This window comes from Megalobrama amblycephala, unplaced genomic scaffold (assembly GCF_018812025.1).
Source record: "Megalobrama amblycephala isolate DHTTF-2021 unplaced genomic scaffold, ASM1881202v1 scaffold253, whole genome shotgun sequence".
NCBI lineage: Eukaryota > Metazoa > Chordata > Actinopteri > Cypriniformes > Xenocyprididae > Megalobrama > Megalobrama amblycephala.
In genome coordinates, this window is record NW_025953340.1 from 1,067,182 (window position 1) to 1,092,434 (window position 25,253).

At 38.1% G+C, this 25,253-nt stretch overlaps 1 protein-coding gene across 3 annotated transcripts in view; it reads left to right on the forward strand.

Moving 5' to 3' along the window:
* Positions 1 to 23,155, forward strand: part of LOC125261040 (NACHT, LRR and PYD domains-containing protein 12-like) — a 36,087-nt gene extending 12,932 nt beyond the window's left edge. The window contains exons 2-6 of one of the 3 annotated variants that reach the window (XM_048179583.1): positions 2,790 to 2,963; positions 3,064 to 3,237; positions 10,595 to 10,768; positions 21,867 to 21,913; positions 22,053 to 23,155. In XM_048179583.1, the coding sequence (XP_048035540.1) occupies positions 2,959 to 2,963; positions 3,064 to 3,237; positions 10,595 to 10,768; positions 21,867 to 21,913; positions 22,053 to 22,597 (945 nt within the window). In that variant the 5' untranslated portion in view covers positions 2,790 to 2,958 and the 3' untranslated portion in view covers positions 22,598 to 23,155. Of the gene's footprint in view, positions 1 to 1,877; positions 2,964 to 3,063; positions 3,238 to 10,594; positions 10,769 to 21,866; positions 21,914 to 22,052 lie in introns of those variants that run through there. The other 2 variants (XM_048179581.1, XM_048179582.1) reach the window with 2 other exon arrangements.
* Positions 23,156 to 25,253: the final 2,098 nt, after the last annotated feature.

A 25,253-nucleotide genomic window follows, 5' to 3' on the forward strand; every position in this document is an offset into this window, starting at 1 on the left:
CAGAACAGGTGCATCTCTGGGCTCATTAGCATGTTAGCTTAGCACACCAACAAAACACGACAATTTATAAGATTAAAACCACGTTTTGCTACAAACGTACAAGTCGAGTGTTTTAAATAACCTTGTGAGATGTGATGTGGCTTTGGTTAAAAAAATCAGAAAATATATCGTTTTAGGCTATTCTGCACAATGAGAAAAGCTATCTCGATTAGCATTGCATTATAGATATAATCTACTATTATGAATACCTGACATGGCGTGAAGAACACAGATAAACCACATATCGTCACAATCGTGTATTTATTACTTTCAAAAGTGTCGCTCTGCACATAATATCCATGATTATAGCATAGGATTATAGAGACAGAGCGACACGTGTCATAATCTGAAAACCACGCCCACCGGGGGGAAAACAATCCAACCGTCTCCATTGACTTTGTATTGCATGAGGCTGCCTCTTTGTCATTTCTGCTTTATAACAAAAAACAACAGTGTCTAAAAGCTGCTGTGTGACATGGTGTACAGCAAACAAGCTAAAAAAAAACAGAAATAAGTTTTTATAAGCTGTCGACCCAAAAAAAACCAAATGTTTAAGGACACAAAAGTGTATACAGGCAGTGAGACAGAGCGCAACAGGGCATATTACTATAAGAAATACACTGGAGGGGAACGTAATCGGCGACAGGTGAAATAATTCTTTGACATGGTTAAAAATAATGAATGGTTTGTTTTTGTTTGTTTGCTTAGCATATGTTGTCACCAATTACGTTCCCCTCCAGTGTATTTCTTATAGTAATATGACCCGTTGTGATAATTGTGATAGTTGTAATCGTAACTGTGATAATCGTAACTGTGATAATTTTGCACAATGCATAGCTATTTTTAAAAATAAATTTAAATATTAAAATGTTTCAGTGTCTTTTTCAATGATTTTTTTATAATAACATTAAATGATTGCTGTTGTGCTGTTGTGTCTTCACCCTTGCAGACTCACTATTGGCTGATTCAGAGGTTGAGGGCGGCCATTTTGAGTTGACCATTCATTGTAGTCCATGTTGACCATTCATTTGAGTTGATCATTGTAGTCCTTAGTTCACAACACTTAGGTCAGCACTTAAGAATCAGTCTTATACTTTAATAAAAGTTGCTTGTAGCTTCTTTATAAAAGTCTCCTACTCTTAGAAAAGTCCTACTCTTTACTAAGATTTTTTTGACACTTTAGTCAAAACTTAAGACTATTCTTAAGAGCATTTCTGAGAAGTTTTATACATATGGGCCCTGGTCTTATGAAGTGCATATATTGTTATAAACTTGGCATTTCATAATTTCACTCTCTTAAAGGGTTAGTTCACCCAAAAATGAAACACTGCTTCAGGAAGCATCGGAGCATAAATGAATCAGTGTATCGAATCAAGAATCGGATTGCGGGTCAAACTGACAAACTGCTGAAATCACGTGACTTTGGCGCTCCGAACAACAGATTCGACACACAGAATCTTTTATGATCCGATTCCTCCTGAAGCATTGTTTTGAAATCAGCCATCACTAAATAAGTCATTATTTTGTTTTTTGGCGCACCAAAAATATTCTCGTGGCTTTATAATATTAATATTAAACCACTGTACTCACATGAACTGATTTAAATATGTTTTTAGTACATTAATAGATCTTGAGAGAGGAAATGTCACTGCTCCCTATAGGCTTCACTGAGCCATCGGATTTCAACTAAAATATCTTAATTTGTGTTCTGAAGATTAACGAAGGTCTTACGGGTGTGGAACGACATGAGGGTGAGTAATTAATGACAGAATTTTAATTTTTGGGTGAACTAACCCTTTAAAGCTCATTCTTTCCTCACTTCCTTTCTTTCTGCGACTCGTCTGAATGTGTGTGTGCTTGTGTTAGATATTAATTTGTGTTCATAATCAATAAAGTCTCATATTTTTTCTCTATAGTTTGGATATTCATATCCATTACAGAGCTGAGCTGGATTTCCCGAACCTTCTTAACTCTGAAATTAAACCTTAAGCTGTACCTGTACCTTCTGTAATTGATTCGTTTGTAAGGTTGGTCTGGACCACTCTTAGCTATACCTTATCACTGTTGACAGTCTATACGAATATAATTCTGATGTTGTAATACACCCAGTGTTCAATTAGGATAATGACCTGACAGAAATAGCAAAAAGCTCAGAAAAAAATTCAGAGGATGAGAGTGACCATTTTGAGTTGACATCATTGTAGTCCTTATTTATAGCTCAGTGGTTAGAGCGTGGCACTAGCAATGCCAAGGTCATGGGTTCGATCCCAGGGATTGCACATACTCAGATACAAATGTATAGTATAGTAAGCACTGTAAGTCACTTTAGATAAAAGCATCTGCCAAATGCATAAATGTAAATGTAGGTGAATGGTTTGAAAATAATTAACTGTGCTATAATCATAGATGGACCTAACCAATAAGTGAAGTGGCCACTTAGGGCCTCAGGAAATCAGGGGGCCCCATCTGATTTGGCAAAACATATTTAGAAAATGCTCCAGGGCAGATTTGTGTTTGCACTCTGAAAACTGTCAAAGTGGCACACCACAATGGCTGATCAGAGTTTATCAGAATCCACTCACAGTGTGATGATATAATAAATACAGTATAAATACTGGTTTGATGTTTTATGAAAAGAAATTTGTTTCAGCTTTGTTAACATCACTACAGTCAAAGGTTTTGTCAAGCTCTAGATTATAAATGCTACCAAATAAGCATTACTGTTGCCATTTGTTTTATTCTTTACACAGGCTACAGTGTTGTAATCTCACTGCTCAGTCCTGTGAAAGTTTATCTTCAGCTCTACAATCCTCAAACTCTGTCTTGAGAGAGCTGGACCTGAGTAACAATGACCTGCAGGATTCTGGAGTGAAGCTTCTTTCTGATGGACTGAAGAGTCCAAACTGTCAGCTGGAGATAATGAGGTTTAAGTTCAAATATTTATTTACTTGCTATAAGTTAATAATAAAAAAAAATCACCCTAAAATATATTCTGTATGCAATTACATTGTTTTAATTCTTCAGATTTCCAACATGTAATCTCACTGCTCAGTGTTGTGAGAGTTTGTCTTCAGCTCTACAATCCTCAAACTCTGTCCTGAGAGAGCTGGACCTGAGTAACAATGAGCTGCAGGATTCTGGAGTAAAGCTTCTTTCTGATGGACTGAAGAGTCTAAACTGTCAGCTGGAGATAATGAGGTGAACGGTTTTAAAATGATTAACTATGCTATAATCATAGATGGACCTAACCAATAAGCGAAGTGGCTACTTAGGGCCTCAGGGAATCAGGGGGCCCCATCTGATTTGGCAAAACATATTTAGCAAATGCTCCAGTGCAGATTTGTGAAAACTGTCAAAGTGGCACACCACAATGGCTAATCAGAGTTTATCAGAATCCACTCGCAGTTTAAAATAGAAGTTTTAAACTGCGAGTTAAACTCGAAGTTTTAAAATAGAGTTTTTATTCAGTGCTTACCTTCAGTGCTTACCTATCTACTCACTCCTAACTATTCCTATCCCAGCCTGGGATAGACAGGGACAGTACTCTGGGTTTGGGCCAAATTCCAAGCTCGGAGCCCTCCCCCCAGACAGCATATTACAGTTTTTCTCAGTCGCTTTGGTGCATTTCTCACATCACTATTTACATTTGCACAACAGTTAGTTCAACCTCCACAACATTTAGTCATTTGTGCACATCATAGTAGCAGTTTCTCATTCCTTCGAACAAATTGCAAATGCTTTTGGACATGCATCAATTGCTTTCATACAACTCTCTGCTGTTTTATAACATTATCATTTGCTTATGTTATGTCAGTCAAAATTAACTATACTTGTGAATGCTGAATAGTCATTCCATATAAAACTAATAGTCCTCATTTCATTGCTTGAGTCATTACATACACAAATGTTGAACTAGTTGTCAAAATCTGTCAAGCAAATTTTACACATTTTTTTAAAATCTTTTTTTCCTGAAAATGTCTCCTAAATTGAACAATTTCTCTCAAGTGAATCTCAACTTTCACTGATGAGAAGGGGTGTGTGAAGCATTAGTTGCAACCAATGATAAGCCACTTCTCTACAATCACTGTCAGAGCTGAATCCCATAAACCCCCACTTTACAAGCATATACGAACCAAGCAGGACATAGTGTGTACCATTTCTACAATACTGTGACACAGAAATGGAAGGTCAGCCTCATGGAAGAGGGGTAAAGGTGCAGGGAAGAAGGGGAAGGGGACAAAACAGGGGAAGAGGAAGAAGAGGCCAATAGGCAGATCCCTGATGAAATCAGGGCTACAATTGTGGATCATGTTGTCAATCACGGCCTCACAATGGCTGAGGCTGGTCGAAGGGTGCAGCCAAATGTTGGGAGAACCACTGTAAATTCAATTATCCAAACATTTCGTTGGGAGAACAGGTGTGTATAAATGGACAGTAATTCAGCACTAAACAATCTGCACTGCACTACTGTCATCGTGTCATACATGAAGCTTGCAGTGGGACAAGAACTTGTCACTGTACATTTTACATTTAGACGTACAGCTTTACTGCATCACACATTTAGTGTATTGTAGTGTACAGTAGTGTTACAGTAAAGATTTGCCATATGTACTGCAATATTGTTTACAGTTGTGCACAGCTCTACCCAAAGGGAGTTTAAGTTTGTTGCAAATAAGGGTGTATTTTTTCTAGAGATGTTCCGATACCCCTTTTCCATTCCCGATACCGATTCCGATACCTGAGTTCAGGGTATCGGCCGATACCGAGTACCGATCCGATACCTGGGTGTGTATCTGTATATATATATATATATATATATATATATATATATATATATATACTACTAGCCCTGTATGAATTGATAGAATTATTTATGGTGTGCTTCAGACTTATCCCTTAATAAAACAAGAACAAAAACATACAGTGAACTAGAGTATTTTTATTATCTGACATACATTTGTCAGTTATATTAAATGAAAAAGAACTTCAAATGCAGCCACAAATCTAACACTGTAAACTGAAAAAGGTAGGCCTATATTAGTTTTACAATATAACTATAAAAACAGTGCAACAAATAAATCTAGGAATATAATTATATAAGAAAATAATCTCTTTAAATCTTGAAGTCCAGAAACAATTTTGTTAAATAAAAATCTCACGTTTTCGACGACTGACAGCAGCTGGTCATCCAGAACAATAAACCCGACAATTTTGTCGGTTATCTTTATTTGTCTTTTGAAAACTTTTCTCTTTGTTTGAATGAAGCTGGCACGCCTCATCCTTCTCCATCTTAAGCGCGTCAAACGCCCGAATCGCTCAATGCGCGCCGCGTCATTCACGCGAATCGCGCCGCAGGAAGTCAATTCGCGTCTTTGCATTGACTTAACATGTAAATCACTCGCGCTTATCGCTTCATTCGCGTCTGGTGTGAACGCAGCATTAGCCTTTATGTAACCATCGTGTTGCGCGGGGTGACGCGTCTTCAAATGCTTTATTAAGTTATTTGTGTTAAAGTTGCCAATACTTGTGCCACTCGAAATTGCAGCATTGCATATGAGACATGTCGCCGTTTTACTGGTCTGAAATACTGCCAAACAGCAGACATACTGCTAGCGCGTTTTCACTTCTCCGCTGCTCTAAACAGTGGTTGCTTGTGGCAACACAGCACAACTTCCTGTGTTTGCATTCTGAGCCGCGAAGAATTGATTTCCGATTTGCTGCGTTAAGCAAAGATAGCGGGCACAACTAGGTATTGTTTAAGAAAATGGTATCGGATCGGTACGTGAGTTTAAATACTCGCCGATACCGATGCCAGAAATGTTTGTGGTATCGGTGGTATTTCCGATACTAGTATCGGAATCGGAACAACCCTAATTTTTTCTTTTGCACAATGCTGTGAACAAATTAGAATTGCAAAGAGCATATGCAGTAAAAATGTGAAACATACATATTCAGTGTCTTGTACTCAGTTACCTCACTAAATACAGTAATGTGTAACTTTACTGTATTTTTCACATGGCTGTGCAAATAGTATATAGGGCTGTCTTGAGCATTTTCAGGTAGTGTCACCAAGATCTGACTTTTTTGCATTGGAAAACATTGACAGAGTAAACTGTCATAATGAAAACATGACAAAGCCATTTGACTATCTTGTTCATAAACAATGGTGTCAGGACTTTTCATCTTGATGACACTGACACTTTCATTGACACGAATACTTGCTTTTGAGGAATGACCTATCCATTTTGAGCAAGTGACACGCTTTTGCAGGTTATCAACTAGGTTTTGCAGTTTGTACTAATTGTTTTGAGAACTGCATTAACTGTTGTGCAAATGTAAATAGTGATGTGAGAAATGCACCAAAGCGACTGAGAAAAACTGTAAACACACATAACCTTTACTCTGAATATCTGATTATATGCAAGTGTCAAGTAGTGAACTATGAGACAGCAAATTATATATTTTATTTCAGTAAATTATATGCTTACAAATGTAAAATAGCTGGTATTTGCTTAGGACTCTCAAATCACTAAGTTTGCCCTCGTTATAATAGTGCTATCACAACCTTTACACTTATATACACACAAACATTTGTAAGTGACATTGTTAGGCAATATTTCCCATAAGCTGTCAAAAGAAACATAACATATAAAAATATATTCTGAAAATTCATGAGTTTTATATTATCACCATGAACAACAAAGACAACACTGTTTAAGGTCATAGAGATACATATACATTTTGCATTAAGATGATGTACAGTTACATCTGTAAAATATTTTGTCTATGCACTTATGCTGATAACACAACTATATGAGTATAATATAATATATACAGTGGGTACGGAAAGTATTCAGACCCCCTTAAATTTTTCACTCTTTGTTATATTGCAGCCATTTGCTAAAATCATTTAAGTTCATTTTTTTCCTCATTACACACAGCACCCCATATTGACAGAAAAACACAGAATTGTTGACATTTTTGCAGATTTATTAAAAAAGAACAACTGAAATATTACATGGTCCTAAGTATTCAGACCCTTTGCTCAGTATTTAGTAGAAGCACCCTTTTGATCTAATACAGCCATGAGTCTTTTTGGGAAAGATGCAACAAGTTTTTCCTGGATTTGGGGATCCTCTGCCATTCCTCTTTGCAGATCCTCTCCAGTTCTGTCAGGTTGGATGGTAAATGTTGGTGGACAGCCATTTTTAGGTCTCTCCAGAGATGCTCAATTGGGTTTAAGTCAGGGCTCTGGCTGGGCCATTCAAGAACAGTCACGGAGTTGTTGTGAAGCCACTCCTTCATTATTTTAGCTGTGTGCTTAGGGTCATTGTCTTGTTGGAAGGTCCTGAGCACTCTGGAGAAGGTTTTCGTCCAGGATATCCCTGTACTTGGCCGCATTCATCTTTCCATCGATTGCAACCATTCGCCCTGTCCCTTCAGCTGAAAAACACCCCCACAGCATGATGCTGCCACCACCATGCTTCACTGTTGGGACTGTATTGGACAGGTGATGAGCAGTGCCTGGTTTTCTCCACACATACCGCTTAGAATTAAGGCCAAAAAGTTCTATCTTGGTCTCATCAGACCAGAGAATCTTATTTCTTACCATCTTGGCAAAATCCATGCAGGCTTTCATGTGTCTTGCACTGCGGCGAGGCTTCCGTCAGGCCACTCTGCCATAAAGCCCCGACTGGTGGAGGGCTGCAGTGATGGTTGACTTTCTACAACTTTCTCCCATCTCCCGACTGCATCTCTGGAGCTCAGCCACAGTGATCTTTGGGTTCTTCTTTACCTCTCTCACCAAGGCTCTTCTCCCCCGATAGCTCAGTTTGGCCGGACGGCCAGCTCTAGGAAGGGTTCTGGTCATCCCAAACGTCTTCCATTTAAGGATTATGGAGGCCACTGTGCTCTTAGGAACATTAAGTGCAGAAGAATTTTTTTTGTAACCTTGGCCAGAACTGTGCCTTGCCACAATTTTGTCTCTGAGCTCTTCAGGCAGTTCCTTTGACCTCATGATTCTCATTTGCTCTGACATGCACTGTGAGCTGTAAGGTCTTATATAGACAGGTGTGTGGCTTGCCTGATCAACTCTAATCAGCTGGACTCAAATGAAGGTGTAGAACCATCTCAAGGATGATCAGAAGAAATGGACAGCACCTGAGTTAAATATATATGAGTGTCACAGCAAAGGGTCTGAATACTTAGTACCATGTGATATTTCAGTTTTTCTTTTTTAATAAATCTGTAAAAATGTCAGCAATTCTGTGTTTTTCTGTCAATATGGGGTGCTGTGTGTACATTGGTGAGGAAAAAAAAATTACTTCAATGATTTTAGCAAATGGCTGCAATATAACAAAGAGTGGAAAATTTAAGGGGGTCTGAATACTTTCCATACCCACTGTATATAACTATTATATTATCATTACCAATCAATAATGGCCATGCATAAAGACAGCAGATTTTGTTATGTTGTACAAGAACATATACTTTTTTTGACGATGTAAACACAATTACATCTGTAAATATTATGTCTGTGCACTTGGTATGAATATTTGTGCCCTTGTGTGAGGTGCTGGTAAAGGTGAGCATGAAGCAGCCACATTCCTAAACAAATTGTCCAAAGTAAACTGATGGGCAATTAGTGGTTATGGACGCACAATGTATGTATATGTCCGTTCAGGAAGGGCCATAGGATGGACAAATATCTATTGATTGGCCACAGACCATGAGTGTAACGAATCATCACTCCGGCAGGGATCCATTTGCATGCTTTTATTAAGAACAGTAATAGTCGTACAGGCAGGGTCAAACAGGAGCAAACGGGTATAACAGGGACAGGCAGAATCGTGGTCAGATAACAGGCAGGTGGTCAAGACAGGCAGATATCACTCACTGGTCAATAGAACAGGCAAAGGTCAGAGGCAGGCAGCAAAGGGTCAGTAACGGGTAACAAACAGGATCAGCAACAGACAGGATGATAACGCTCAGAGATGTTCACCAAGGTAAAACAAGACTTTGTGATGTACTGGTGTGTGCGTGTGTCTCTTATAGTCCAGGTAATGGGTATCAGCTGTAGCGTTAATCAGTCCAAGGCACGGGCTCATGGGAAATGTAGTGTGTAGTGTAAGTGTGAGTTAGTATTTGGGAGAGGGCTCCCTCCAATGGTCAGAGGAGGGAATCACGGAGTTCGTCTCTGTGACAGTGAGTATCTTTTGATAAGTCATATAGACTACATGTTTTTAGTGCATTTAAAACATTTACATCTGTATTCACAAACATCTGTATATTAGGCATCAGGCTGTATTTCAGCATAAACAGTGTCGTAAGCTAACCCAAACTGAACATTTATATATAAAAATATAATGTCTATTGTTTAGACGGTATCACATTATTTTGCTGTAGGCTAAAATACATTTGCAATAAATCAGATCATATTTATACCTAAGCAGATATTCACAAATAAGCTACACAAGCAGTGTCATAAGCTAATCAAAACTGAGAGAGATATATTACAAATAAGTTTAGATATTTGTAAGGGACATTGTAAGGCAATATTTCCCATAAGCTGAAAAAAGCAAGCCAAAACTAGGCAAAATATAGTATGAAAATTCATATGAGTTTTATATTATCAGAAAAAAAAATTATATAACACTAAACAACTTACCCCATACTTACATCCTCCTCAGGATCAATTCTGACAAAGGCTATACCAGCCGCGACACGTGGTGTGTAGTCTGTATGTGTCACCTGTTTTTAAGAATTAGCCAAGATGAAGTAAAGGCTTTTTAACATTATTTTTTACTTGATTCTAGTGCCATTGGATTACCCATTAGTTTACAAGTTTAATTTTTCCCTTGCATCCAAAGAGCACCGAGACGGAACTTACACCCTGTGCAGCACTTCTCTGGCATTGTTATTCTTTGTGGAACATTTATTTTTGGTTTGACTTCTTTTAAAAGTAGACATTCCAAGCATAATGTAGACATATCTCTAGTGTCTGTGTGGCAAGTATTTGCTGAGTTTCAGTTCATTTTCAGGCGCATTTCAGAATTTACCTCACTGAGAGAAACATCAGATCGTGCATCATGTTTTTTTTCCTTTATTTTATGAAAAGCACTACATTTTTTGTGTGTACACAAATAAAAGTAGACACTTAACAGTTTCAAATTATGTATAACACTGGTATGTATGACCAAATTCGACATAGTATTTTCAATCTCTTTCATACTGATAAGATATTGTCGGCACAACCACTGACCCCTACATTCACTCTTATTTGTATGACTCTGTCAATGTTTCTTGTCTAAATGTAAATAATATATTTTCAATTCAAAACAATGACATTTGAAGAAAAAATTTATGACTTGAAATTACTGCTGGCTACTCTTCAGTTTTTTTAAACAATTAAAAGTAATTAATACCCAATAAAAGGCTAAAAATAGAGACTGAATCTAGAGAAAGTAACAGCTGCAAATACAAACAGCACAACTCAGTGTGTGATTGTCATGTCTGATTGCCAAACCAATGTCATGTGGACTCTATGTCTTTGTAGATTGTCTGGCTGTATGGTGACAGAGGAAGGCTGTGGTTATGTGTCTTCTGCTCTGAGTTCAAACCCCTCACACCTGAGAGAGCTGGATCTGAGCTACAATCACCCAGGAAATTCAGGAGTGAAGCTGCTCACTGATAAACTCAACAATCCAAACTACAGACTGGATAAACTTAAGTACGTAGAGCAGGAAGTATTTTGATTAAAAAAAAACTCTAAAAACAGCATTATAGTCTTCACTTATTAAAAAACAGTTGAACTTAATTTCTTTGATGTATTTATTAAAAGTTCTTAGTGAGAATTTACAAAGGTTTAGGTCTAGTTTTACTATGGGGCTGTTGAATGCTTCATTTTGATTGGCTTATGAACATACAAAGGTGTGCAATTATTTCCAGTGAGCGCACAGCTAAAGTAGTTCCAGGAAGGTCTTGACTACATTACAGTTTAATATCTATTAAAAAATTATTTCAGTTATTTCAAAGGTCCTGACAGCCTACAACAGCAAAAGAACCAAAACCCACAAAGACACTGACCAAACAAATGCATATAACAAATAGGGTGTAAATCACAAAGCGTTTCTATTATTTTCCTACAAAAATGTTTTATTTGCTTTCTCCCACTCTCTTCCAAACAAATGCAAACACATACAGTACAGACACACAGGGCTGGGTGATATAGCCAAAAAAATGAACATGAAAAATTTTTTCATGTTCATCAATATCAATAATTATCATGATAAATGTCAAATCTTTATTTCTTTCAAATTTAAAAGCAGATTTAAGTGAAAGTTGTAGAAACCTGTAAGGAACCCTGCATCGGCCCAAAAACGGACTCCGACGCCCCCAGGCGAAGGTTAACGCGTGTATGCCTTTTCAGCGTCTCTATTAAGCTCACTTAATTTCACTCGCTTAATCTGACTCCAATTTCAAATGATTCTTACACTTAGGTTGTGTTTCCAATTAGAAATTAATCATTTGTTATGTATTAATTTAGATATTCGATTATTCTGATTACCTTATATCTTCAATTATTTCGTTCACTGCAGTCCCGGTATCGCTTTAGAAGAGTTACTTCGGCCGATTTTAGCACTCTTCCCGGACACAAACTCGTCAGTCTGACCTTAAACATTGGATGCAGGGTAAATATCTACCTTTAAGTCGGTCGCGCTCTGCTTACTCGTAACAAAAAGCATAGTTTTTTATATATTTACGAAAACTGCAACTTATTTAAGGCAGTGATTGTCAGAAATCGAAATGGACTTAATTGACGTGCCCCATGCTCCATCTATTAAACCTTTCGTATGAACAATCCTGAACACAGATTTGAGGTAATACCTTCGCTTTGATCTACTAGAAATAATGGATTAAGAATAATACAGAATCAAGCAAACATAACATTTTATTTGTCAAGTAAAAATATATGATGCCAATTATATTACAATTAGACAATTAAAGCCAATTCAGAAATGTCAAATGCATAACATCGATTACTCAAAGAAATGCATATATACACAGGGATGGGTGAATGTCCTCAGACATTCACACATCTCTGTGGGGGCCTGCAGAAGATCCCACATGACTGCTTTGCTCTTTACCTTTTATACCAGAACCAGAACAAAAGGATTGTAAATGTTTATTACACCAACACCTGTTTTGGGGAGAGGAGAAGAGACACCACCCAAAAAGAGGACAGAATTTTCCTTAATTTTCCATCTTCTTCATAATTCTAGTGACTGCTGTGAAATTGAGACCAGTTTACCAATCGCACTGAAACAAATTAAATGATACCAAACATGAAAAGGGAAAAACAATAGATACACAAGTTACATTATATGTTTTGAATAACTTTCAGTGACTTGAGCCAGAGGAAGGGGAGGTGTGTGTGTGTGTGTGTGTGTGTGTGTGTGTGTGTGTGTGTGTGTGGTGGGGGAGGCGTTGTCCTTTTGGGGTTAGGGCAAGGCGTTGTCCATTGCTACTTCTTTGAGATCTTCTTTCCAGATTAAAGTTTTATTACTTTATTGCAGGACGCTTGATCTCAGTTTTTGTTTAGCAGGAAAATCAAGCCTTACAAACCAGACCATTAATTGTAGTTTTAAACTACTCTTTATTTTTTTATCTTTACAACATGACAAACACTTCACATTTTTTATTTTTTTTTTCTTAACAAAATAAATATCTTAATATAAAATTGAGTTACTTAGATTCTGCATGTTCAAACAGATGATATTTTTTTCTAGTCATGAAACAGGTTTGTGTTACCTGACTTTGATGGCACATATATTTGGCACAAAATTAATAATATTACATGTTTTGTCTCTCTTAGAAATACACAATTGACATTAGCTTGAGTTGTCAGTGGTAATAGCTTGAGTTAGGATGCAGATGTAAATTTAGTATTTTTTAGTATTTTGGCTGAGTTTTATTAAAACTAACCATTGTTTTCCATAGCATCATACATAATAGTTTAAACCATGCACATAGCACCTCACTACCATGGTAAAATGTAACTACATGGTTTCTACGGAATTTGTATGAAAATTAATTTAACGAGTTTGTTTGCCCACATAGTCTTTAAGATAACAGGTTAACTTATTTGGTTTACTGTCCACTGATGAGGGGCTCAATCAGAGCGTTTCTAGGCATAGGCAAGCTAGGCGGTCGCCTAGGGCGCAAACAGCTGGGGGGCGCCAGTGAGAGCCCCCGCCCCACCAAGAGATTTATATATATAAACAATAATAAAATAAAAATAATAAAAATTATTATTACTGTTATTATTATTTCGTACTTTTGCCATTTCGAGGCATTCTGATTACTTGCATATTATCTGAGTGACAAGTCTCCCAGGTAATAGTGGCCACTGCTGTTATAAATAGAGAAACGAGATGTAGAAGGCGGCAGGAAATGTTGTCATTCGTGCTTACCTGGATTAAGTGTTTTAGTTTCATCATCATGAAAAGGTCAAATAAGCCATCAGGATCTCAGTATTATAAAAATAAAAATGAGGATGAGAAAAAGAAAGCGAAATATACAGGTATGTTACTAATTGGTTAATTGTTCTGTTCTACTACAAATTAGTTGCTCCATCATCACGAGCAAAACATGACACTGCATATCGGCACAGGATGGATAAGTCACACAGCAGAATCCCTGTAAACACAGAACGTTCCCCTAATGTTTCAATATGCTTCCCGTTTGGTTATTTTTTGGGGGAACCAAATAAGAACATTCAGGGAACGTTCTATATTAGTTCCTTTTTTTTGTAACCTAAAGGGAACGTTCTATTTAAAGAAAACTTTCCTGGCTAACGAACAGGGAACGTTAGAATCTTTGTTCTGGGAACATTTTGGGAACCATAAACTAATGTTCCTGGAAGCAAAAAAAATGTTAGCTGGGATATTATAGCATATAATATCAAATAAATGCATTTCTTTAAGCTGTAATAGTGCAGTTGAAGTCACAGACAGACAGGCATTGTGATTTGGGCGTGTAGATTATGAGAATCTGTTTGTTTATGCTAGAGAGTTTGATAACACTTTATTTTAAGGGTCCAGAATAATGCATTAGTTAAGCATTAATTAATGATTAACTTGTTCACAATTAAGCATTAGTTAAGAATGAACACACTAGTAATTAATGATTAACTTTACATTGTAAGGGACAGAATTATGCATTAGTTAAGCATAAATAAACTAGTAATTAATGATTTACTTGTTCACAATTATGCATTAGTTAAGAATGGACACAATAGTAATTAATGATTAGTTTAACATATAGTAGGGCATATTAGCCATTATTTAAAATTTATTAAATATTTGAAAGATACACATGCTATAACTAACCAAAAATAACCTAGTAATTAATGATTAACTAAATGTACAGCAAATGCCTTTTAGTCATTAACTACAACTTAATAAACCATATATTATTTTTGTGTAGTGATGTAATTATATTTCTGTGCCATTCTATTAAATTAACTGAACAATAAACTAGTAACTATGCTTAATTACTGATGGTTTTGCAGTTATAAATTGCTAAAATAGCGTAATAAAGACAATTTGACCCCCAAAGTGAAATGTATATCCTCATTAATTATGGCACTTATTGAGTGTTATTCAAGTTTATTGAGCAGACTAAGCCAACAATTAAGGCAAAACTACCATTAATACAGTACTAATAAAGGCAATTTGACCCCCTATTCTAAAGTGAAAGCTAAATCCTCATTAATTATGTCACTTATTGAGTGATATTCAACTTTATTGAGAATAAGCCAACAATTAAGGCAAAACTACCATTAATACAGTACTAATAAAGGCAATTTGACCCCCTATTCTAAAGTGAAAGCTAAATCCTCATTAATTATGGCACTTATTGAGTGATATTCAACTTTATTGACCAGTATAAGCCAATAATTAAGGCTAAACTGCCACTAATACAGTAAAGATAATTTGATCCATTTATAGGTTCTTATTTACACTATTTGTTTTCAATTATTCTGCATCGTGATCGCACGAGAATGTATTTTTACGCAAAGTGTGGTTCTACAACACATAATTACGTTTTCATACACTGAAGCGTACAATATTGACAGCACTAAAAATTATTACATGTAAAAACAGTTTGCTATTCGTGACTTTCACTGCAAACTCGTTTCAAAGAATTATGTTAAACAAAACGACACTTTAAAACCTTAAAATGAGTAACATTTCTGTAATCATCTAACCAACATGTAATATTTATTTTGTTCGCCGTGGGGAAACAAAAGGCGTTTTCTCAGACACAGGACTAGACAATACACCAAAATGCAACTTAAATTCACAAAAGACGTCAATTTAATCCGCTTTAATCCACATCTTTATAATCCATACGACTGCGAGGAACAGATCCAAATTGAATTCTTCATCCGCCGATCTTCATCTCCGTCCTTCATCTCCGTCCTCAACAGCGACTGTGTAAACAAATCCAGCGATCGTTATGAATTCAAAAATTGCCGCCTCAAAAAGCTTGACACGACACGTTTTACGGCAGTGATGTCAACGCTCATTGATTGGCTCTCGCCTGCTTCGTCACAGATTGCGACATGCCGTGAAGTGAAGTGAAGTGAAGTGAAGTGGAATACCATTCGTGGATTAATAACTTAAATTCTGCTCTGTACCTGATATAGGGCTGTTCGATTCCGGATTTTTTGGAATCGATTCCGATTCCGATTCCTGTTTCTGGAATCGAAAGAATCGATTCCAAGAATCGATTCCTCACTGTTATTTTCAATTTTTTTAATGCCACCACCGTGTCTAACATTGTCGCGTCTTACCGTGCCACACAGCAAGTAACTCTCTACACCGGGCATGCAAAGCGACCGTTGCAAATCCATTTGTCCTTCCTATTAGACATATTGCGACTGCTGCTTGGTCATAATTAGAACGAGGCATTTACTTCGGGGGTTTGTCACGTCGTGCTTCCTGCGTCAGGTGTAGACAGTAGACACACAGTGTAAAGACTAGGAATATGTTCACCATATACATATAGGTAGATTCTATTTACATACATATAAAGGGTGCGATTTGTGAAAAAAAACAGAGGGGGGGATGTTTTGAAAAGTTTACTATTTTTTTTTTTATTTATTAAAAACCACAGTGGAGCTATGTACTATTTTTGGCAGCTGTTACAGAAAAATAAAAAGATTTAACCTTGAAATTTGAAGTATTAGATAGCTTAGATATTTGCAACACTAGTGTCATTGTAGTGTTGCAAATATCTAAGCTATCTAATAAATATAATTCTTAATGACTTTCTGATAGAAATGCAATATCAATTGGTATTATTAATAGAATAACGATATACAAACCTTTACATTCAATCGCGTTTGGTACCATTTATTTTTGATCATGCAGTGCATACACAAACTTGTAGTCCAAAAGTGCGCACATTTGGAGAAATGCACATTTACCTCATATTTCATTAGATATAAGCTGGCCAGGGTTTCATAATTACCGAGGACAGAAAATGTAGTTTGCCAGGGGGGTACGGGGGTATGCTCCCCCGAGAATTTCCCTGGTGTACATATATGAATGTTTAAGATGTTTTAAGGCCAACAAATTGGATAACAATAAAACCATGTCAACAAATACATGCATGCACAGTTTTGAGGCAGCTTTAATCGCATGTTTGGTAATTTCATGACTTAACTTACAACAGAACAACGACGGTCATTGCTCGTAGTTTCGTTTGCGCTTTATTTAAGCTATAATAAAGTTATGCAGCGCGCGCCGGCGCATTTGCACATGCAATTCTTTAGTGCGTGCCACGAGCACAGTGTAACGGCTGATTGGACAGTCGCGTTATTTTTTATGAGTTTTACCGAAATAGCCGGACAACATCACATCATATTTAACGGCTCTGATCTGACCGCAGTTCACTGTTGTTCAACTGAAGCTCCCTCGTCGTCACCTTTTCCGCGCTCGTTTGACTTGCGCCTGGCGCTGAGGCGAAGCCGGATATTTTATTTATTCCCACTGGGATAAAGGGGATAAAAATAATTCAGCAGAGGCATGGATACATAGACCAGAAGGGGGAAAATCCTAGGCCTTTACACATTCTTCGCGCGATTGATTGTTGTTGTCGATTGATTTATTCTTTTTTGTCCTAAACTACAACGAGTATGATCAAACCCGGCCCAACAACCGATTCTAAAGATTCGGTTGGGTCAGTCATTGCGCGTGATTGCCTACACAATGCTTAAATAATCATCCTACCCTAAACCATACTCTGTGTCACGACTGGATCCATTTATTTATTATGAACTTTATTTCTTTACAGGTGATGTGATTGTGTTGACAAATGAAATCGGCTACGTGGCCGCGGTTTGTGTTAAAAAAAGAGGAGTCGATTCCCCTTAATGGAATCGATTCCAACCTTTGGAATCGACTCTCGATTCCCAACGCCTCGGAATCGAGGAATCGATTCTTTTTGGAATCGATTCCCAGCCCTAACCTGATATAAAATGATTGTATATCACCAGAGAGTACTGCGACTGCAACACATCGTCATTCGGACAACTATTGGTATCGCTTTTGACATTTTCTTAATAAAGAAATTATTGTGATTAAGTTACACTTTTCTGTCTGTTATGTTTTTCTACTATTCTACATATTTTTAAGAAATGGTTATGGGTAGGTTTAGAGGTTTGAGTGGATTTAGTGGCTCAAAGCATTCTTTTAATGCTATAGACCTTATTTACCAGACAAACAAGCGCGCCGCCATCTTTATAAAATTGTCTTTGAACTTCCGTTTTGCGGTAGCTCTGTACATTTCTATGGCATCGCTGTCAAAGAATAATTAGTTGGTTAAGTGGATTTACTTGTTGTAGAGTTAATGAAAGTTATCATGAGCATTGTTATGTTTAAAGCAGATGTCTTAACAAATGTCAGTAGATCGGGAAGATTTTAAAACGAGCAGTTCATTCATAAATGTAATATCGCTGTGGAAATACAAACCGGAAGTCAAAAGACAACGAGCGCAGCGATGAAAAGGGGCGGGGCTACATAAGGTCTATAGTGTTACTAAAATTGTCATTTTTCTAAATATTAAAATCCATTACGTTCATTTTATATTCTCTATAAAATGGTTATGTTTGAGTTTAGGGATAAAACATTTATCTATAAAACAGTAAAAGGGAAATTATACAGATATCTTTATGATGTAAAAGATTAGTAAATCTTTTAAGTATTTCGGTGGTAGCTAAAAGTGTAATATTCTTACGTTTAAATGTTGCCAATACGTCCATGTTGTATCTATCACCCTTTATCCAAACATACAAAAAAAACGTATGTTTTGTGTCTGTAAAAGTTATGTATTAATAATTGTTTTAATAAGGGCCATGTATTTAGTATACAGTTTAGAATAGGGGGTCAAATTGCCTTTATTAGTACTGTATTAATGGTAGTTTTGCCTTAATTGTTGGCTTATTCTGCTCAATAAAGTTGAATAACACTCAATAAGTGCCATAATTAATGAGGATTTAGCTTTCACTTTAGAATAGGGGGTCAAATTGCCTTTATTAGTACTGTACTAATGGTAATTTTGCCTTAATTGTTGGCTTATTCTGCTCAATAAAGTTGAATATCACTCAATAAGTGCCATAATTAATGAGGATTTAGCTTTCACTTTAGAATAGGGGGTCAAATTGCCTTTATTAGTACTGTATTAATGGTAATTTTGCCTTAATTGTTGGCTTAGTCTGCTCAATAAAGTTGAATAACACTCAATAAGTGCCATAATTAATGAGGATTTAGCTTTCACTTTAGAATAGGGGGTCAAATTGCCTTTATTAGTACTGTACTAATGGTAATTTTGCCTTAATTGTTGGCTTAGTCTGCTCAATAAAGTTGAATATCACTCAATAAGTGCCATAATTAATGAGGATTTAGCTTTCACTTTAGAATAGGGGGTCAAATTGCCTTTATTAGTACTGTATTAATGGTAATTTTGCCTTAATTGTTGGCTTAGTCTGCTCAATAAAGTTGAATATCACTCAATAAGTGCCATAATTAATGAGGATTTAGCTTTCACTTTAGAATAGGGGGTCAAATTGCCTTTATTAGTACTGTACTAATGGTAATTTGCCTTAATTGTTGGTTTAGTCTGCTCAATAAAGTTGAATATCACTCAATAAGTGCCATAATTAATGAGGATTTAGCTTTCACTTTAGAATAGGGGGTCAAATTGCCTTTATTAGTACTGTATTAATGGTAGTTTTGCCTTAATTGTTGGCTTATTCTGCTCAATAAAGTTGAATATCACTCAATAAGTGACATAATTAATGAGGATTTAGCTTTCACTTTAGAATAGGGGGTCAAATTGCCTTTATTAGTACTGTATTAATGGTAGTTTTGCCTTAATTGTTGGCTTATTCTGCTCAATAAAGTTGAATATCACTCAATAAGTGCCATAATTAATGAGGATTTAGCTTTCACTTTAGAATAGGGGGTCAAATTGCCTTTATTAGTACTGTACTAATGGTAGTTTTGCCTTAATTGTTGGCTTAGTCTGCTCAATAAACTTGAATAACACTCAATAAGTGCCATAATTAATGAGGATATACATTTCACTTTGGGGGTCAAATTGTCTTTATTACGCTATTTTAGCAATTTATAACTGCAAAACCATCAGTAATTAAGCATAGTTACTAGTTTATTGTTCAGTTAACTTAATAGAATGGCACAGAAATAAAATTACATCACTACACAAAAATAATATATGGTTTATTAAGTTGTAGATAATGACTAAAAGGCATTTACTGTACATTCAGTTAATCATTAATTACTATGTCCATTCTTAACTAATGCATTATTGTGAATAAGTAAATCATTAATTACTAGTTTATTTATGCTTAACTAATGCATAATTCTGACCCGTACAATGTAAAGTTAATCATTAATTACTATGTCCATTCTTAACTAATGCATAATTGTGAATAAGTAAATCATTAATTACTAGTTTATTTATGCTTAACTAATGCATAATTCTGTCCCTTACAATGTAAAGTTAATCATTAATTACTAGTGTGTTCATTCTTAACTAATGCTTAATTGTGAACAAGTTAATCATTAATTAATGCTTAACTAATGCATTATTCTGGACCCTTAAAATAAAGTGTTACCGAGAGTTTTATATTAATGGTACATGATAGGTGCACTCAACTAATTTTTAGAGAATCACAAGGCAGATGCTACTGTAGGAAGAGAAGCATCAGAGGCAAGCCCCAGTCCTAACTGTAAGTGTTTACTTCTTGTTTACAGCTTTAGCTATAAAGAATAGTTTCAGAAGGGTTTAAAATGCCATGTCTGTTTGTATGAGCATAAACAGGGATGTTTCCAGGGAGATGTCCTATGATGACATTATTGACACTTTTACAGCAAATAAGTCTAGGTGTGTCCACTTTTAAAGCTATGGAAAATAGTAAACATATACTCAAATATGCCAAGGTCAATTTGTTTTAAGTCCTTGTAGTTGTTTACCAGTTACTTCCTTTGAAAATGGATGTGCATAGTTGTTTTATTGAAAAGTGGGAACTGTGTATTACTGAATAATAATACTTATTACTGAAGAATAATAGCTGATATCGTAGGGTATCGGGGGGTTGGGTGGGGTTTCAATAGGGATCTCGCCTAGGGTGGCAAAAAGGCTAGAAACGGCCCCGGGCTCAATGAAGCAGCTTTAACTCAAGCTCTGATATAACTCCACTGTAAATAAATATAGGACTACATAGGGCAAGGTACCTAAGATGAAGGTGGAGTTTGGGGAGGTGGAGGGGTCCTGGAACACCTTTTAACTGAAAACAGAAGACTTTTAATGCATTCTTGCAGTTCATTTACATGTTTAATCTATAGGTATGTGCGTTTGAATGTGTATGTGCCCAGATACTTAGTCTTTTTACAAAGTGGTATTACTTGTCTGGCCTGCATAATACAGAAAAATGTGTCGTTTCCACCGATCCATGCACACTGGAATCATTTTGGTAGTGTTGTATAGTTTGATAGTTAGTTTGATAGATAGATGAAGAATGGAAATGGTGTGTATAACATTAGCAACACATTATTAGATGTTTGATATTGTAGTCAAGCAAAAGGCAATTATATTAATTCATATTAATGACAGAACCGTCGCAAGGGCTGTGCCAAGTGTGCGAGCGCATAGGGGCTCGCGCCAAGGTAAAGTGACAGCTGACTTGAAGTAAAGCCAATAAAGATCATGTTTTTGTCCTTTGTAATATTTTAACACTATAAAACATAGCTAAAACAATATTGCTATGAGCGTGTGCGTGTGACCGTGATTCTTGTGCATATTCAGTCAGTGTGGAATCACACATCAAGTTCTGAGAGAGCTATTCGGTCCATTATAAATTCTGATTTTGGCCGCAGTTTAATTTTTTTTAAATATGTCATTTTGATGGTCGAAGATGAGTTTTAAGGGATAAAATAATTGACTACAGGGGGACTTTAAAAACTACTTTTTACTTTTTTAATGTTATAAATTGTATATGACTGATTATTTATTATATATTAATTAACAACTAAATAACATTATAATACCAAATAACATTATTTATAATCATAATTACAATTTAATAATTTAATAAACATTTATAAATCAATATAAATAGGTTATTACACTGATAACTTTTTTCCCATTCAGCCCTACACTGTATCTGAAGAGCCTCTTGTAAAGTGTGTGTGTGTGTGTGTTTACTGATGAACTGTGACACTGTGTGTGTTTTGTAGTGTGGATCATGGAGGGGAGATCAGGATTACAGCAGGAGTACGCAAATGTATGTATACACACACACTCACACACACACACACACACACACACAAGAATCCTTAATCAAGTTATGATTTATTTCTGTAATATTAATTTATCAGATCTGAACTGAAGACTGATACACTGATGTGTTTTATCTCCATCAGATTATCATCAGCTCACTCTGGATCTGAACACAGTGAATAAACGCCTCCGTCTGTCTGAGAATAACAGAGTGATTACTAACACTGGCCCATGTCAGTCGTATCCTGATCATCCAGACAGATTTGATCATCTGTTTCAGGTGTTGTGTAGAGAGAGTGTGTGTGGACGCTGTTACTGGGAGATTGAGTGGAGTGGGAATGTGGATATATCAGTGTCATATAAGAGCATCAGCAGGAAGGGATCGGGTAATGAGTGTTGGTTTGGATCTAATGATCAGTCCTGGAGTTTGTTCTGCTCTTCCTCCAGTTACTCATTCACACACAATAACAAACATGCTAAACTCCCTGTAAAGCCCATCAGCAGCAGAACAGTGAATTGGAAGAATCACTATAGAGTAGGAGTGTATGTGGATCACAGTGCAGGAACTCTGTCCTTCTACAGCATCTCTGGAGACACAATGAGCCTCATCCACACAGTCCAGACCACTTTCACTCAACCGCTCTATCCTGGGTTTTATGCTGATTCTGGATCAGTGAAACTGTGTTGATGAATCAGACTGTAGAGATTCTACACATTATGCTTTGAGCTCATGATGAATCAGTAACAGTGAGATGTTATAGAGTCTCTTATTTTCTCTTCATTACATTATAGTTTTTTTCAGGTGCTAACAAGCGTTGTTCAATACCGAAACCACATTTTCAAACCTCTTCACACAGTCAGCGAAACAGAAGTCAATGTAGACCAAACCGTGAACTGTTTTTCATTGCTTTCAGACAAAATGCATTCAGTGACCACACTTTTCAAAATTCAGGAACTCTTTTCCCATTCGTACTCCACAACATGCAAAATACTATGTATTTTCAGCACATTTTTCTAATGCTAACACTGCATTCAAAATGATTAAAAACACATTCAAAACAGAATGATGGCAAATTCCAAGCATTTATGCAGTAATTATTTTAAAATATTCTCCATTTTAATAGCCAAAAATTAAAACAATTAGACATTCCAGGAGGTACTTTCCAAGATGCATTGCCAGAGACGACATCAGATGTGATGTTGATGAGAACGTCTAGGTTACTAGTGTAACCCCCGTTCCCAGAAGGAGGGAACGGAGACGTTACGTCGATACTGACGTAATGGGGTCTCGCTAGGGAGCCCAATCACCTCCAAGGATACAAAACAAGCCAATGGGAATTGGCCTGTGAGATTTACATGCCGGGCCCCTCCCCCGGCATCCGGGTATAAATAGGGCCGGCATACTCACCTTCATTCATATTTTTGCTGAGGAGCCGAGACAGGTATCTGGCCGCTCAGCGGTGGCTCAAAGCTATGGCAGGGGAACGTAACGTCTCCGTTCCCTCCTTCTGGGAACGGGGGTTACACTAGTAACCTAGACGTTCCCATTCAGTCAGTCACGTTCGACGTTACGTCGATACTGACGTAATGGGGTCCCGTGGAAAACGCCATAGCAACTAAACCACGTTACGAGTGTTAGGGAGGCAGGTGCTGGCAGGCTGAGGCGTGCCAAATGCAAATGCGGCCCATACTCGCAACCCTCCAGCGCCCAGAGCAAGCCCAGGAATGTCTTCCATACCGGTGGGATGGAGAGGACAGGGCGTTACCGTGGAGAAGTCGAAGCTGCTGTTCCTACCCCACGGGGAAGAGTGCTTCGGAACTCAATCCCTCGTTTTTCAGCAACGACAAAAACGCCAGGAAAGCGTTCCCCGAGGAGGGGAAAGCTACGGAGACCACACCCTGCCCGAAGGGAGGTAACGTGTGGAAGACACATATGGACTGGTCAGAGAACAGTAACGCATATGGAAGATCTCTGATGTAGGTCCTACCTTCCGGGAGGAACGACTAGCAATCAGAGACGGGGCAAAGCGAAGCCGCCCAGGGAAAGACACGGGTTTACCGTCAGGGAAACCTTACCGTGGACAAACACATATGGGATTACCCGAGGGGAATCACAGCATATGGGCATCTAGCCCAGTACAAGGGCAGACCAACCGGGCATACACACGAGTACTGGACCTAGCGCCGGACGCCTCCGCCACGTCTGGCCGCCGCAGGATGCAGGAGGAACTCCACAGGGTTCGCCGTTATGGGGAACTGAACTGAGGAGCGGGAAAAGTGCACGCATTCCCTCTCCCGAGGGAAATGGCACAGCAAGCGAACACCCATGGCTATCTACGAGTAGAAAGCACACGGGTGGACACCGGTTCCACTCGGAGGTTATAATACCTCACGAATGTATTCGGTGTCGCCCAGCCCGCAGCTCTGCAGATGTCTGCAACAGAGGCGCCGTGCGCCAACGCCCAGGAAGAAGCAACACCCCGAGTGGAGTGAGCTCGCAACCCGAGGGGCACGGCTCGCCTTGGGTCTGATACGCCAAGGCGATGGCATCCACTATCCAGTGGGCCAACCTCTGTTTGGAGACAGCCTTTCCCTTCTGCTGACCTCCAAAACAGACAAAGAGCTGCTCAGAGCTTCTGAAGCTCTGCGTGCGGTCCACGTAAACGCGCAGGGCACGAACGGGACACAGCAACGCAAGGGCTGGGTCTGCCTCCTCCGGGGGCAGTGCTTGCAGGTTCACCACCTGGTCCCTGAAGGGAGTGGTGGGAACCTTGGGCACATATCCAGGCCGGGGTCTCAAGATCACGTGAGAGTAGGCCGGCCCGAATTCCAGGCACGAATCGCTGACCGAAAATGCTTGCAGGTCCCCAACCCTCTTGAAGGAGGCGAGCGCGGTCAGGAGCACTGTCTTGAGAGACAGATGTTTCAGCTCAGCTGACTCGAGGGGCTCGAAGGGAGCTCTCCGAAGGCCCGAGAGGGCGATGGAGAGATCCCAGGAGGGAATGAGGCGAGGCCTAGGGGGATTTAACCTCCTGGCGCCTCTGAGGAACCTGATGATCAGGTCGTGCTTTCCTAGTGACTTGCCATCAAGCACATCGTGATGCGCTGCGATGGCGGCCACATAGACCTTCAGGGTGGAAGGGGACAGCCTCCGTTCCAAACCCTCTTGAAGGAAGGAAAGCACAACACCAACCGGGCATTTCCGGGGGTCCTCCCGGCGGGAGGAACACCACTCAACGAACAGACTCCACTTCATGGCATAGGCGCGCCTCGTAGAGGGGGCTCTAGCCGAAGTGATAGTGTCGACTACCGCGGGCGGTAGGCCACTTAAGTCTGCCGCGTCC